The 12563-nt window shown below is 56.3% G+C and overlaps 1 protein-coding gene across 4 annotated transcripts in view; it reads right to left on the bottom strand.

Annotated features, from left to right (window-relative positions):
- Positions 1–12137, bottom strand: part of MST1R (macrophage stimulating 1 receptor) — an 18778-nt gene extending 6641 nt beyond the window's left edge. For 3 of the 4 annotated variants that reach the window (XR_001884659.1, XM_017868025.1, XM_017868027.1), the window contains exons 1-14: positions 10410–12137; positions 7170–7358; positions 6962–7090; positions 6644–6814; positions 6170–6330; positions 5640–5805; positions 5395–5531; positions 4849–5010; positions 4660–4753; positions 4319–4531; positions 4085–4231; positions 3838–4003; positions 3570–3671; positions 3290–3496 (exon numbers count right to left, since the gene is read on the bottom strand). Coding sequence is in view for 3 of the 4 variants with exons in the window: in XM_017868025.1 (XP_017723514.1) it covers positions 3290–3496; positions 3570–3671; positions 3838–4003; positions 4085–4231; positions 4319–4531; positions 4660–4753; positions 4849–5010; positions 5395–5531; positions 5640–5805; positions 6170–6330; positions 6644–6814; positions 6962–7090; positions 7170–7358; positions 10410–11639 (3274 nt within the window). In the remaining variant the exon portion in view is untranslated. The remainder of the gene's footprint in view (positions 1–3289; positions 3497–3569; positions 3672–3837; positions 4004–4084; positions 4232–4318; positions 4532–4659; positions 4754–4848; positions 5011–5394; positions 5532–5639; positions 5806–6169; positions 6331–6643; positions 6815–6961; positions 7091–7169; positions 7359–10409) is intronic. The other variant, XM_017868026.1, reaches the window with a different exon arrangement.
- Positions 12138–12563: the final 426 nt, after the last annotated feature.

Here is a 12563-nt window from a genome sequence, read left to right as displayed (position 1 = left end):
GGAGGCTGAGGCAGGAGAATGGCGTGAACCCGGGAGACGGAGCTTGCAGTGAGCTGAGATCCGGCCACTGCACTCCAGCCCGGGCGATAGAGCAAGACTCCGTCTCAAAAAAAAAAAAAAAATTTTTTTAAAAAAGGCTTATGCCTATAATGTTAACACTTTGGGAGACTGGGGCGGGAGGATCAGCTGAGGTTAGGGGTTCAAGACCAGTCTGGCCAACATGGTGAAACCCTGTCTCTACTAAAACTACAAAAATTAGACAGGTGTGGTGGCAGTGGCAGGCCCCTGTAATCCCAGCTACTCAGGAGGCGGAGGCAGGAGAAACGCTTGAATCCAGGAGGCAGAAGTTGCAGTGAGCCGAGATCGCACCACTGCACTCCAGCCTGGGCAACAGAGCGAGACTGTCTCAAAATAATAACTAAAAACTAAAAAAAAATAAAGCAGGTCCGGGTGCGATGGCTCACGCCTGTAATCCCAGCACTTCGGGAGGCCAAGGCGGGTGGATTACCTGAGGTCGGGAGTTTGAGACCAGCCTGGCCAACATGATGAAACTCCATCTCTACTAAAAATACAAAAATTAGATGGGCGTGGTGGCGCATGTCTGTAATCCCAGCTACTCAGGAGGCTGAGGCAGGAGAATCACTTGAATCCGGGAGGCAGAGGTTGCAATGAGCCGAGATCACACCACTGCACTCCAGCCTGGATGACAGAGCGAGGCTCTGTCTCAAAAATAAATAAATAAATAAATAAATTGGCCAGGTGCGGTGGCTCATGCCTATAATCCCAGCACTTTGGGAGGTCGAGGTGGGCGGATCACCTGAGGTTAGGAGTTCGAGACCAACCTGGCCAACATGGTGAAACCTCGTCTCTACTAAAAATACAAAACTACAAAAAAAAAAAAAAAAAAAATTAGCTGGGTGTGGTGGCATGCATCTGTAGTCCCAGCTACTCAGGGAGGCTGAGGCAGGAGAATCGCTTGAACCTAGGAGGCAGAGGTTGCAGTGATCCAAGATCACGCCACTGCATTCCAGCCTGAGCAACAGAGGGAGACTCCATCTCATGAAATGAAAATAAAATAAAATAAAATGGCCGGGTGCGGTGGCTCATGCTTATAATCCTGGCACTTTGGGAGGCCAAGGTGGGCGGATCACGAGGTCAGGGGTTTGGGTTTGAGACCAGCCTGGCCAACATGGTGAAACCCCATCTCTACTAAAATACAAAATTAGCCAGGTGTGGTGGCGGGCACCTGAAACCCCAGCTACTAGGGAGGCTGAGGCAAGATAATTGCTTGAACCTGGGAGGCGGAGGTTGCAGTGAGCCGAGATCGTGCCACTGCACTCCAGCCTGGGTGACGGAGCAAGACTCCATCTTGANGTGATCCAAGATCACGCCACTGCATTCCAGCCTGAGCAACAGAGGGAGACTCCATCTCATGAAATGAAAATAAAATAAAATAAAATGGCCGGGTGCGGTGGCTCATGCTTATAATCCTGGCACTTTGGGAGGCCAAGGTGGGCGGATCACGAGGTCAGGGGTTTGGGTTTGAGACCAGCCTGGCCAACATGGTGAAACCCCATCTCTACTAAAAATACAAAAATTAGCCAGGTGTGGTGGCGGGCACCTGTAATCCCAGCTACTTGGGAGGCTGAGGCAAGATAATTGCTTGAACCTGGGAGGCGGAGGTTGCAGTGAGCCGAGATCGTGCCACTGCACTCCAGCCTGGGTGACGGAGCAAGACTCCATCTTGAAAAAATAAAATAGGCCAGGCACGGTGGCTCACGCCTGTAATCCCAGCACTTTGGGAGGCCAAGGTGGGTGGATCACGAGGTCAGGAGATCGAGACCATCCTGCTAACACGGTGAAATCCTGTCTCTACTAAAAATACAAAAAATTAGCCGGGTGTGGTGGCGGGTGCCTGTAGTCCCACCTACTCAGGAGGTTGAGGCAGAAGAATGGCGTGAACCTGGGAGGTGGAGCTTGCAGTGAGCCGAGATAGCGCCACTGCACTCCAGTGTGGGCAAAAGAGCGAGACTCCGTCTCAAAAAAAAAAAGAAAAAGAAAAAGGAAAATAAAATAGTCTGGGGTGGTGGCTCATGCCTGTAATCCCAGCACTTTGGGAGGCTGAGGCAGGCGGATCACCTGAGGTCAGGAGTTCAAGACCAGCCTGGCCAACATGGTGAAATCCTGTCTCTACCAAAAATACCAAAAATTAGCCAGGTGTTGTGGCAGGCACCTGTAATCCCAGCTACTCAGGAAGCTGAGACAGGAGAATTGCTTGAACCTAGGAGGAGGAGGTTGCAGTGAGCCGAGATCGTGCCATTGTACTCCAGCCTGGGCAATAAGAGTGAAATTCTGTCTCAGAATAATAATAATAATAAACTAGAATAAAAATAAAAATAAAATAAATATAATAAAACAGGCTGGGTTTGGTGGCTCATGCCTGTAATCCCAGCACTTTGAGAAGGTTAGGCAGGCAGATTGCTTGAGTCCAGGAGCTCACGGGCAGCCTGGACAATATGATTTGAGGCCCATCCCTACAAAAGACAAACAAAAAATTAGCCAGGCATGGTGGTGCATGCTTGTAGTCCCAGCTACTCAGGAGGCTGAGGCAGGAGGATCACCTGAGCCTGGGGAGGTCGAGGCTGCAGTGAGCCATGATTGTGTCATTGCACTCCAGCCTGGGTAACAGAGTGAGACCCTGTCTCAAAAACAAAACCATAAATAAAACCAAAAATAAACAGCAGCCACATGATGGCAGAGGCTACAATCCTCCTGTGCCTGAGTGATCCACACCAGAACTCACTGAAGACAGAACTTTTCTCATCCCCATTTTACAGATGAGCAAATGGAGGCTCAGAGAGGTTAAGTGGTATAACCAAGGTCACACAGGTTGGTGAGAAGATTAGAGCAAAATCTGGTCCCTTTAGCCTATGTTATTTATTTTTTTTTTGAGACGGAGTCTCGCTCTGTCGCCCAGGCTGGAGTGCAGTGGCGCAATCTTGGCTCACTGCAAGCTCCACTTCCCAGGTTCACGCTATTCTCCTGCCTCAGCCTCCCGAGTAGCTGGGACTACAGGTGCCTGTCACCACGGCCGGCTAATTTTTTTTGTGTTTTTAGTAGAGACGGGGTTTCACCGTGTTAGCCAGGACGGTCTCGATCTCCTGACCTCGTGATCTGCCTGCCTCGGCCTCCCAAAGTGCTGGGATTACAGGCGTGAGCCACCGTGCCTGGTCTAGCCAATGTCATCTTGAGACTCCATCTCTGCCCCAGCCCCACCTGGCCCCCACACCTTTGCCAATGACTCGGTCACTGTGGGTGACCACCCGCTCATGGGGAATCAGCACATCCTTGACCTCAGCCAAGAGCGCAGAGTCCAGGTCCCTTAGCTGGATGGACTCTTTCCGCAGCAGTGGAACACAGGATTCATCTTCACTATTGGAGAAGGATGCTCCATGGACACAAGTGGCGGAATCCAGATCATCAGTGGCAGGGCGTGCTGTGGGGAGAGGGAGTGAGGAGCTTGTAGGGAGAGGGGGTGGCTTTAGCTACTCATGCCTCCACTATCTCACCAAGGCCACTTCTGTAGTCAGAGCCCGAGTAGAGAATAGGCAGGGGTGTGGCTCCAGCAGTCTGGTCCAGGGATGCCAGGTCATCCAGGTTGGGAGGAAGAACTGTGGAAAGAGAATCCCTGGTGGCCTGGCTTTCCAAGCTCCTAGGGGCCAACCCCTCTGGGGAGGACTTAGATCCCTAAGTCCTGGGCAGAGAGAGGATGTAGGGACTTGAAGATGCCATTGGTTGGGGGTAGGGGCTGAATAAAGGTAGGAGCAGAGAACTCACCTAGCTGCTTCCTCTGCCACCAGTAGCTGAAGACCAGTGCAGTGGCCAATGCGGCCACAAGCAGCAGCAAAGGCAACAGAATACCAAGGAGTGTGCTCTGTGGGACCCCATCTGGCCCTGGCCACACCACTCTACCCAGGATGCGACATTCACCATCCACGCAGACCTGGCAACAGGTGGCAACTCAGGCCCAGTCTGCAGGCCCTCTGCCCGTGTTTCCCAGGGAGGTCCAGGCTGGGCTGCCTACCTGCAGTGGGGCACCATCCTTGCCAAGCTGCAGGGATGGGGGCAGGGGGCAGACAACCATGTCCCCCCGGAACTCGTGCTGGCAGCTCTCACCACCCACGGTCACGTTGACACCCACGCAGTCAGTCACAGCGCCCAGCCCAATATACTGCAGAAAGGGTCATGAGGACCAGCCAGTAGGCTGGTCCCTACTTTCAGATCCCCAACTGTCCCTGCCCCTATCCCTTACACTTACCTCAAACTTAATGGCATGCTCCTCAGGCTTCAGTGGAATTAGGTTGGCACTGGGTGGATGGGGTGGGGTTAGGAAGCGAAAGCCAGGCAGTGTAAAGCCAGCAGCTCCATCCCCCCAGGCACTCAGATTTCCTGCCACCCATCCCTGGGGGTCTTGGACCACATATTCAGGCAGGCGGCACAACTGCTGCTCTGGAAGCTGCCTCTCACACTGCTGGGACAAATAGGTGATTAGCCAGGAACCCCACCTGTGATTGCTCCTCTCCTCAGCCCAGCACAAGGTTGGGCTGCAGCTCAGGGAACTCATCCAGCCTTCCTCCCTCCTGGCCAGCACTCACTCACCCTGCTCTCCACTGCCCTAAGGCCATCATGGAATGACAGCACTAAGTGCCATGCTGAGGTTAGATGCTGGCCATAGATGGTGATGTGGGAGTTGCTGTGGAAGAGGGCAGGGTGGTAGGCTTTGGGTGTTCTCCAAGGCTGGCTCTCTCATTCCCCAGAGGCCAGAGTGGGCAAAGAGGTGGCGCTTACATGTAGCCACAGTTGGGGCTGATGCTTAGCACAACAGGGTCTTCTCTGTAGTGGAAGGTCCAGGAACCAGGTACCTGGGCACCCCCCACCTGCAGGCTAAGGGGGACACCGGCCACCATGGCCCCAGGGGGTGTGGCACATAAAAGCTGCCCCTCACTGACCCTGCAGGAACAAGAGATTGGGCTCAGGGTTACCCCCTTTGTGATGGCCGGGCCCACTTCCTCCAGGGGCCTGTTGCCCTCTCCCAGTTCGTCTGTTATCTCTCCCACCTGCCCCACTCCATGGTCTGTCTGAAGATAAGGTGGTCCCAGGAAGACATTCCAAGAGGGTAAGGAGGGAACAAGTTCCCCACAGCCTTGGCTGGAGCCACTCTGTGATGGGCTCTCTTGCCTCTGGGCTGAAGAGGGCAGTAGTCTTTTCTTCCTGGACCTGTTCTCCACACCACACTGACCATGTAACGAGCACTCTTCCCTCCACCCTGACAGAGTCCAGGTCTCCACCTGGATAGAACCCTGTGGCCTTCCATGCCTGCCTGGTGGTACTTACCGTGCTAGCAGACACTCAGTCCCATTGACCAGCACAGCCCGGCTGGTGCCTACAGACAGACTCTGGCCTTCAAGAGTGAGACAGGTGCCTCCTGCCCGTGGGCCAAAGAGGGGTTGCACTGCTATCAGCACTGGCTCCTAAAAGGACATAGAGGTGGCTTAGGTGGAACAGGTCGTCCACTCCAAGCCCCTCCCTTCCCGTACCACGCACTGGCCAAGGGCACAGACAGGGCAAGGTGACCTCACCATGAAAAAGAAGCCTCTGAGCATGGAGGTGCCGTCTATCCGGAAGTGCTTGCCCGGTGGCATGTTAGTCACGGTGAGGCTGACGTTGGTAGGCCCCACTGCTTGGGTGCCCAAGGGCTCCAGTTCACATTCAAACTCCTCTACAAAGTCTTTCCGGGGCACTGGTCTGGGGCACCAGGGGAACCCCTGAGGTCAGCCAGGAATTACACAGGCCTAGCTGCATGCCTGCCACAAGCCACAGGGCTCCTCTGAGCCAGAGAATGGCGTTTCTCCACCCATGCCTCCCTCCAGAGAAGGAAGGTTCTGGTGGGACAGAGATTAACCTTGGCTGGTCCATGAGTGAACAGACAGGAAGGGCACATGAAAGCTCAAAAAGGGACAGAGACATCTCCCGAGACACAAAACAGTCAGAACCACTGCAGCTTCCCCCATCCCTCCTTGCCTCTGATAAGCGGAGAACAGGGTCTCATGGGGAAGGGGCTGCTTGGTTGCTCCCTTCAGGGAAAGGGAGGGTAGGGACCAGACTGTACCTGAGTTTTGAGCTGTCCTTGGGCAGTGGCCGGCAGGGACTTTGGCCCACAGTTATCTGATGGGTTCCCTCAGGCACCAGACCAGAAGGGTGCAGGTAGAAGTTGGAGCCACACAGGGTCAGCCTTGTACTGCCCCTTAAAGGTCCACTGTGGGGGTGGAACTGAAATGGGGAAAACAGCCTGAGTCCTCATGTGGGGTTGGGCTCTCTCAGCCCCACCTGCTTCCCCAAAGTCTCTTGCCGTACCCCTTGCCTGCCCCATGCTCCAGCCATTTGGAGTCACTTGCTAGTCCTCATTCAAGCACTTTCCTGCCTCCAAGTCTTTGCATGTGTCATCCCCTCTGACAAGAATGCCCTCCTTGTAGATATGAAGGACACTCCCAGACCTGAGAAAGATTGTGATCAAGACTTGCTGACCACCACCCCAGGCCCAGCCTGTCCCACTCTTACCTGTGCCCTGCCAGGGAAGCCATACCTCAGTAAGCTTAGGCGGACAGTGGTCCTGTTGCCAGGAGCCAGGACACTCCTTCTGCCGGCCACACATGTTCCCACACCAGCCACAGCCCATGAAACGCTGTGCCCTTAGGCAACGCCCACAGGTGAGGAAGTGGCGGCAGCCAGGGCCTCGGATAGGCACCTGGAAAACCTGGGGGTAGAAGACAGGTGACTAGGGGCACCTGGAGGGGGAGATTGGGCCCTATAGACCCTCCTGTATGTCAATGCCTCCCTGGATTGGATGGACAGTCTGTGATCCCACAACCCTGGTCCCAGGCCCTGCCCCTGCCCACCTCACCTGGTCTCCAGAGGCGAAGAGTAGGTGGTCCCCAAGGCGACTGACATCCCGCTGCACTGGCTGCCCACTGTCACCCAGTGAGAAGTTGGACACATACAGCAAGTAGTTGAGTGACCTGGCCAGCTCCACCTAGGACAGGTCAGATGTGAGCAAAATGGGGATGGAGACAAAGACCCAGGGCCATGGGGCTGTGGGGATGAGGACCCACCTGCAGGATACGCCCATCCGCTGTGCCCATGTGCGCCACTGTGACGTTGTCAAGGCGTGTCACATACAATGCAGTGACCTCTACTGTTCCCAACAGCCCGTTGAATAGGTCCACACGTGAGAAGCTGCTACTGACCAGCAAAGGGAAGTGGCGGCAGCTGGTGTTGGGGCTGGGGGCCTCCAGGCCAGGCTGGGAAAAGTCAGGGAAGGGAACGAGTCAGGGTTCAGCCCTGTGCCCCTACCCTCTGGGGCCTTTGTCAGTGGCCACAGTAGCCCAACACTCTCACCCCTCACCTGGCCTGACTGGAGAAGGCCCTGGGCCTGCCGGTTACCATCTCGCATTGCCCCCACAGGGCTCTCAGTGTAGCAAGGGCAGGCAGAAGGCCCAGGCTGGAAGGCTCACTCCCCATTCTCCCTGCTCCACCCTGCCATGTCCATCCTGATGGTGAGTTACCCCCATTCCATCCTCACAACCACCCCGTACATCTTTTTTTTTTTTTTTTGAGACAGTGTCTCACATTGTTGCCGGGGCTAGAGTGCAGTGGCATGATCTTGGCTCACTACAACCTCCACCTCCCGGGTTCAAGTGATTCTCCTGCCTCAGGCTCCGGAGTAGCTGGGATTACAGGTGCCTGCCACCACCCCTGGCTAATTTTTTGTATTTTTAGTAGAGACGGGGGTTTCACGATGTTGGCCAGGCTGGTCTCGAACTCCTGACCTTGTGATCTGCCCACTTTGGCCTCCCAGAGTGCTGGGATTACAGGCATGAGCCACCATGGCTGGCCCACCCCATACATCTTACAGATGAGGAAACAGGCTCAAGAGGTTTGGTCTCTTGTCCAAGGCATCATAAACGCTCAAGAGGGGAGCCAAGTTGGAAGTCTCAGCTCCACAAGAGTCTTCTCCTGCCCCCTGCTGGCTCTTCTCTGCTTCTCTGTGTGCACTTCAGCAAACCCTGTCTCCTCTGGGCTTCGGTTTCCCCACTTGCATTAATTGGCCAGCACAAGGTTGGGAACACGGTCCTTCTCCCTAGACTCCAAAGGTCTTCCTGTACCCTTGGCTGCTTCCTATACCCCCCTTCAGGGTACAAAAGGGATAAACCAAACCCCTACAGCCTGGGTGCCAGAACTAAGTTCTGGAAGCTAAGGGGTACTAACCTCTCCCCGGCTCTTAGCAAGGGGGTGTTTTGGGGGCTGCAGTCATGCTCCAGGGCAGGACTGTGGAAGCTCTGGGAAACCAGGACACCAGGGTATGAACTCACGGTGTTGGACCTGAGTGTGAGGTGCAGACGGGGCTCAGTAGCCAGCCCTAGGTGCTCAGGACTCTCCCTCACCAGCCCTGAGGGCACTCCTTGAAGCAGGAGCCTCTGAAGTCTCCATCAGACCACAGAGACTTAACCCAGTCCTGAGACCTCAGCACTGATTAGCAGCCCTGGAGGCAAAAGTAGATGTGGAGCTGAGCCTTGAAACCCCATACACCCTGCGCCTACAACTTGGGTGGCGGGGACTGGGATTTTGTCCTCACTTGAGGCAGGAAATCGGCTTGGCTTGGCCCGAGCCGGAAGCCTGCCAGGTGTTTCCAGCATGACTCAGGGACAGGTGGGGCTCTGACGGGTAATAGAACCCTACCTTAGCCAGGCCCACACCCTAGCCTGCTTGTCCCTAGGCCCCAGGACCTTAGCTCCAGGTTCCCAGGCTTAGGTAGGGGCTCCAGGCTCCTGAAAACACGTAAGTGTCCAATGTCCCATGGAGGACAGGCACCAGCTCTGAGTCCCTCAGGCCTCCTGAGGCCAACCACTATGTGGGTGCTGCCCCAGTGGCTGCATGCCCACAGTTGCTAGGCAAACACTGTACAGGGTGATTCACACACCTCCTGGGGGCCTGGCCAGCCTGTGGGCAGGGACCAAGATTAGTCCTTCTGGAGCCTGGCACTGCCCAGCCGTGCTGGGTGTCTTCTGACCCACTGACCACTAGCCAAGCTGGGGAGAGGTACTGACTCCCCACTGGGAAGGAGAAGGGGCCAGGCAGGCCTGCCCAGGCCCAGACAAGGAGTCCCCAACCCTAAGGCCTCTCAACCCAGATGTACTCAGCAGAGGGAGGGAGGCTAAAGACCCCCAACCTCACATTGGGTGTAAGTTCTCCTCCCATCTCCGAGGCATCAATAGGAGTGGAAAGGAGTCTGTCGAGAATGTCACAGCAGGCCCAGGGCCACAGGATGATGGCTAGAGAATATGAGAGCAGTAGCTGTGGGTCCCATTCCTTGGTCCAATCTTATTGCTGTTGCCTACATGATGGCTGGAGAGAGCCTAGATAGAGTCTGTTGGAAGGAGCCCCCAGTTCAGCACGGGCTTTGAGACTTCCTGCCTGGGGCAGGGCTCCAAATATGGTTTAAAAAAAAAAAAGTCTGAGATGGACCAATTCCAATCAGCGCTTCCTAGGCCTTCCCCAGATGTTTATAGTAGCTTGCACAAGACTAGAGTGAGGCTCCTGGAACCTTCTAGAACCAAGCTGCCATCCCATGAGTGCTGGGTACTCCCCCCAATCACCCCCAACCATGTCAAACAGGTTAGTGAAGCCCAGGACATGCAGGCTCCCTAACAAGCTGCCAACTTCCAAGGCCCAGGAGGCTCCCTGGAACGTGGTGGCTGGCAGAAGGATGGGGGTGGGTGTGGAGGAAGGGGAGATTCTCTGACAACTCCTGTCCCACCCCCTTTGGAAAGCAGAGCAAAACAAGGGAAAGTTAAACTGTTGGCAAGCAGCTGTGAGTCTGTAAATCTGTGAGCATCTCCCTGTGTATTTGTGTGTGGTGGTGGTGGTGGTGGTGGGCGAGGGGGGCGCTATTTTTCTGCGTGTGTCCCTGAGGATATGGATGGTGGACAAGTAGGAGGGAATGCCCATCATTCTACCCAGCATTCAGGAGCTATGCAAACAGAGACACAGTTATGTAACCCCATCCTCACATAGCCAGGGAAACTAAAAAACCAGAGGCCATGATGGGCAGGTAGGGGAAAGAGCAAAATGAGGTAGTCACAAGGGCCAGCCTGGCTGGGAGCCCAGCCTCCAGTGTAGCCTTTGTCTGGCTGCTTTCTCACACCACCCCAGCACTTAGGAACTGGGTGAGAGAGAATGCTTCTTTCTGCCTGCCCTCCCCCTCCCAGATCCCCTCAGTGATGGAAGGGAAGCAGCCTGTGTTCAGCCATGTGCATGCAACTCACAAGTAAGGGCCCCTTCTTTCAGCTCACCGGGTTGGGGCAAAAACTGGGTGACTGGAAGAAGTCGAGGCCTCGCCGGAGGCCTGGATGGACTGGGGATTCACAACAGCGCTCCACACCTTCATCAATTAATGTGTCCAGCAGGTCAATGGGGAAGGCACAGACGACAGAGTTGGGGCCCACGCCAGGGCCACTATCCTTGCCAGCCACAAAGACCCCAAATAGCACTTCCTGGCCCTCAGCAATACTCAGCTCAGTGGCAAGTTGAGCACCCACTGGAGCAGAGTGGGCCACCCGCAGCACAGGGTAGGGCTGTCCGCCCTCTGGGGCCCCCCGGCGCCTGCGTTTCGGAGCAAATCTGCAGTGGAGGACCAGCTCCCGATAGTCACCCAACTCTGGCTCAGTGGCGCTAAGCCGTGCCAGGCGTGTGTGCAGGGCACCAGGAGCATCTGTCACGCTGGCCGGCTGTACAGTCAGGAAGTAGACGAAGGCTCCTGTGTGGAAGCTGTGCACGTATTCAATACTGTAGGAGACAAGATGCTTGGGCAGCACTGACAACGCCACAAAGCCTGGTGCAAATCCCGAGGCATCGGCCTTGAGACGCCTGATAGACACTGAGTGTGGGCTGAAGCTGGCAGCCACGGCTGCGTCCAGTGAAGATGCCACGTAGAAATAGGAGGCCTGGCCTTGCTCAACCACAGTCACACGGGTGCCCAATGGGCTAGCCACACAGTCGGGGCAGTCATCGGGCCGGTTATGGTGGGCTGAGAAGAGGCAGGCTGGCGCTGCCAGATGCACGGCTGTCCCTTGGGGCTCTAGGTCATGCAGGAAGCAGCGGCCCTGCAGGCTGGAGCCACAACTGACCAGCGCAGGCAGCGCGGGCTCCAGCACCAGCACCTTTGTGTCTGTGTCACCGGGAGGGCCGTGGGGGCCTGGGCCACAGGCTGCACACGTCTGGCAGCCAGGGTCCCCAGCAGGGCCGGTGGCCAGGCTCTGGACAGACTTCAGGTCAGGCCCAAGCACGTGCAGGCGATTGCGTGTGGCTACAAACACAGCACTCTCATTTCTGTCGCCCTCGTAGGTCACCATGGCCTGCACCAGGCCTCCGGCGGAGAAGCTGGGCACCATGTACTTCACGTTAAAGTCTCCAGAGGCCGCGTAGGGGGTGCGCGGGCACTGCCATTCCTTGGCCGCCGCGGGCTTGGCAGGCAACAGCAGCAGCAGTAAGAAGGACTGAGGCAGCGGAGGGAGGAGCTCCATCGAGGCGAACTGAGACCCTAGGGGAACCTGGGCCCGGGCCCGGACCTGGTTGGGGGCCCGACTCGAGGTCTGGACTGGGCCAACTTTAAGCGGCGGTCCCGACAGCCCCAGGATAGCGGACCCCCGTCCCAGGTTCCTGTGAAACCCAAATCCCTTCCCGGCCCTCGGGTCTGAGCACCTGACGCCCGCGGACGCACGGACAGCAACGCCCCAGCCGCCTCACCTGCCGCCCCAGCAGCCGCTGCACACTGGCGCTTAGCGCTCAGCCGACCAGAGGGCGCCGGGCTGGGCGGGCGGGGTCGGGCCGTGGGGGCGGGGCCGCGAGAGAGGCGTGGCCTAGCCCAGGCCCTCCACCCATCCGACTCTTCCGGCCCTTGGAAACCTGGCTCCTGTACCTTCTCTTGGCGTCTTGGCGCCTTTTTCTCAGCGGCCTGTGGGTGGATGCGCATGGTGCGGCCTGGAGAGAGGTGAGCCGGTCCGAACCGTCCCATCCCATCCCCCCATTACCGACTGGTTCGCAGCGAGAGGGGGCAAGACACTGGGCTCTTTGATTGTGGTGGAACTAGTTTGCACTTAGTAGCAACACCCTCAGAGGCTGGTGCCCAGAGGCCTCCTGGGGGCCCACCATGTGGGGAACAGAGACCAGGATTGTGTGGAAGACCAGAGGGGAGATGTGGGGCACTTAACAAGAGATGTTATGGGGCGCCACCCTTTGTGGGAAAGGACTGTTTTTTTTTTTTTTTTTTTTTTTTTTTGCTCTGTGACCCAGGCTGGAGGGCATTGGCGGGATCTCGGCTCACTGCAAGCTCCGCCTCCCAGGTTCAAGCGATTCTCCTGCTTCAGCCTCCTGAATAGCTGGGATTACAGGCGTGCACCACAACACCAGGCTGATTTTGTATTTTTTTTTTTTTTTTTGAGACGGAG

This window comes from Rhinopithecus bieti, unplaced genomic scaffold, assembly GCF_001698545.2.
Source record: "Rhinopithecus bieti isolate Rb0 unplaced genomic scaffold, ASM169854v2 scaffold_3875, whole genome shotgun sequence".
NCBI lineage: Eukaryota > Metazoa > Chordata > Mammalia > Primates > Cercopithecidae > Rhinopithecus > Rhinopithecus bieti.
This window is presented reverse-complemented; position numbering and strand designations above follow the sequence as displayed.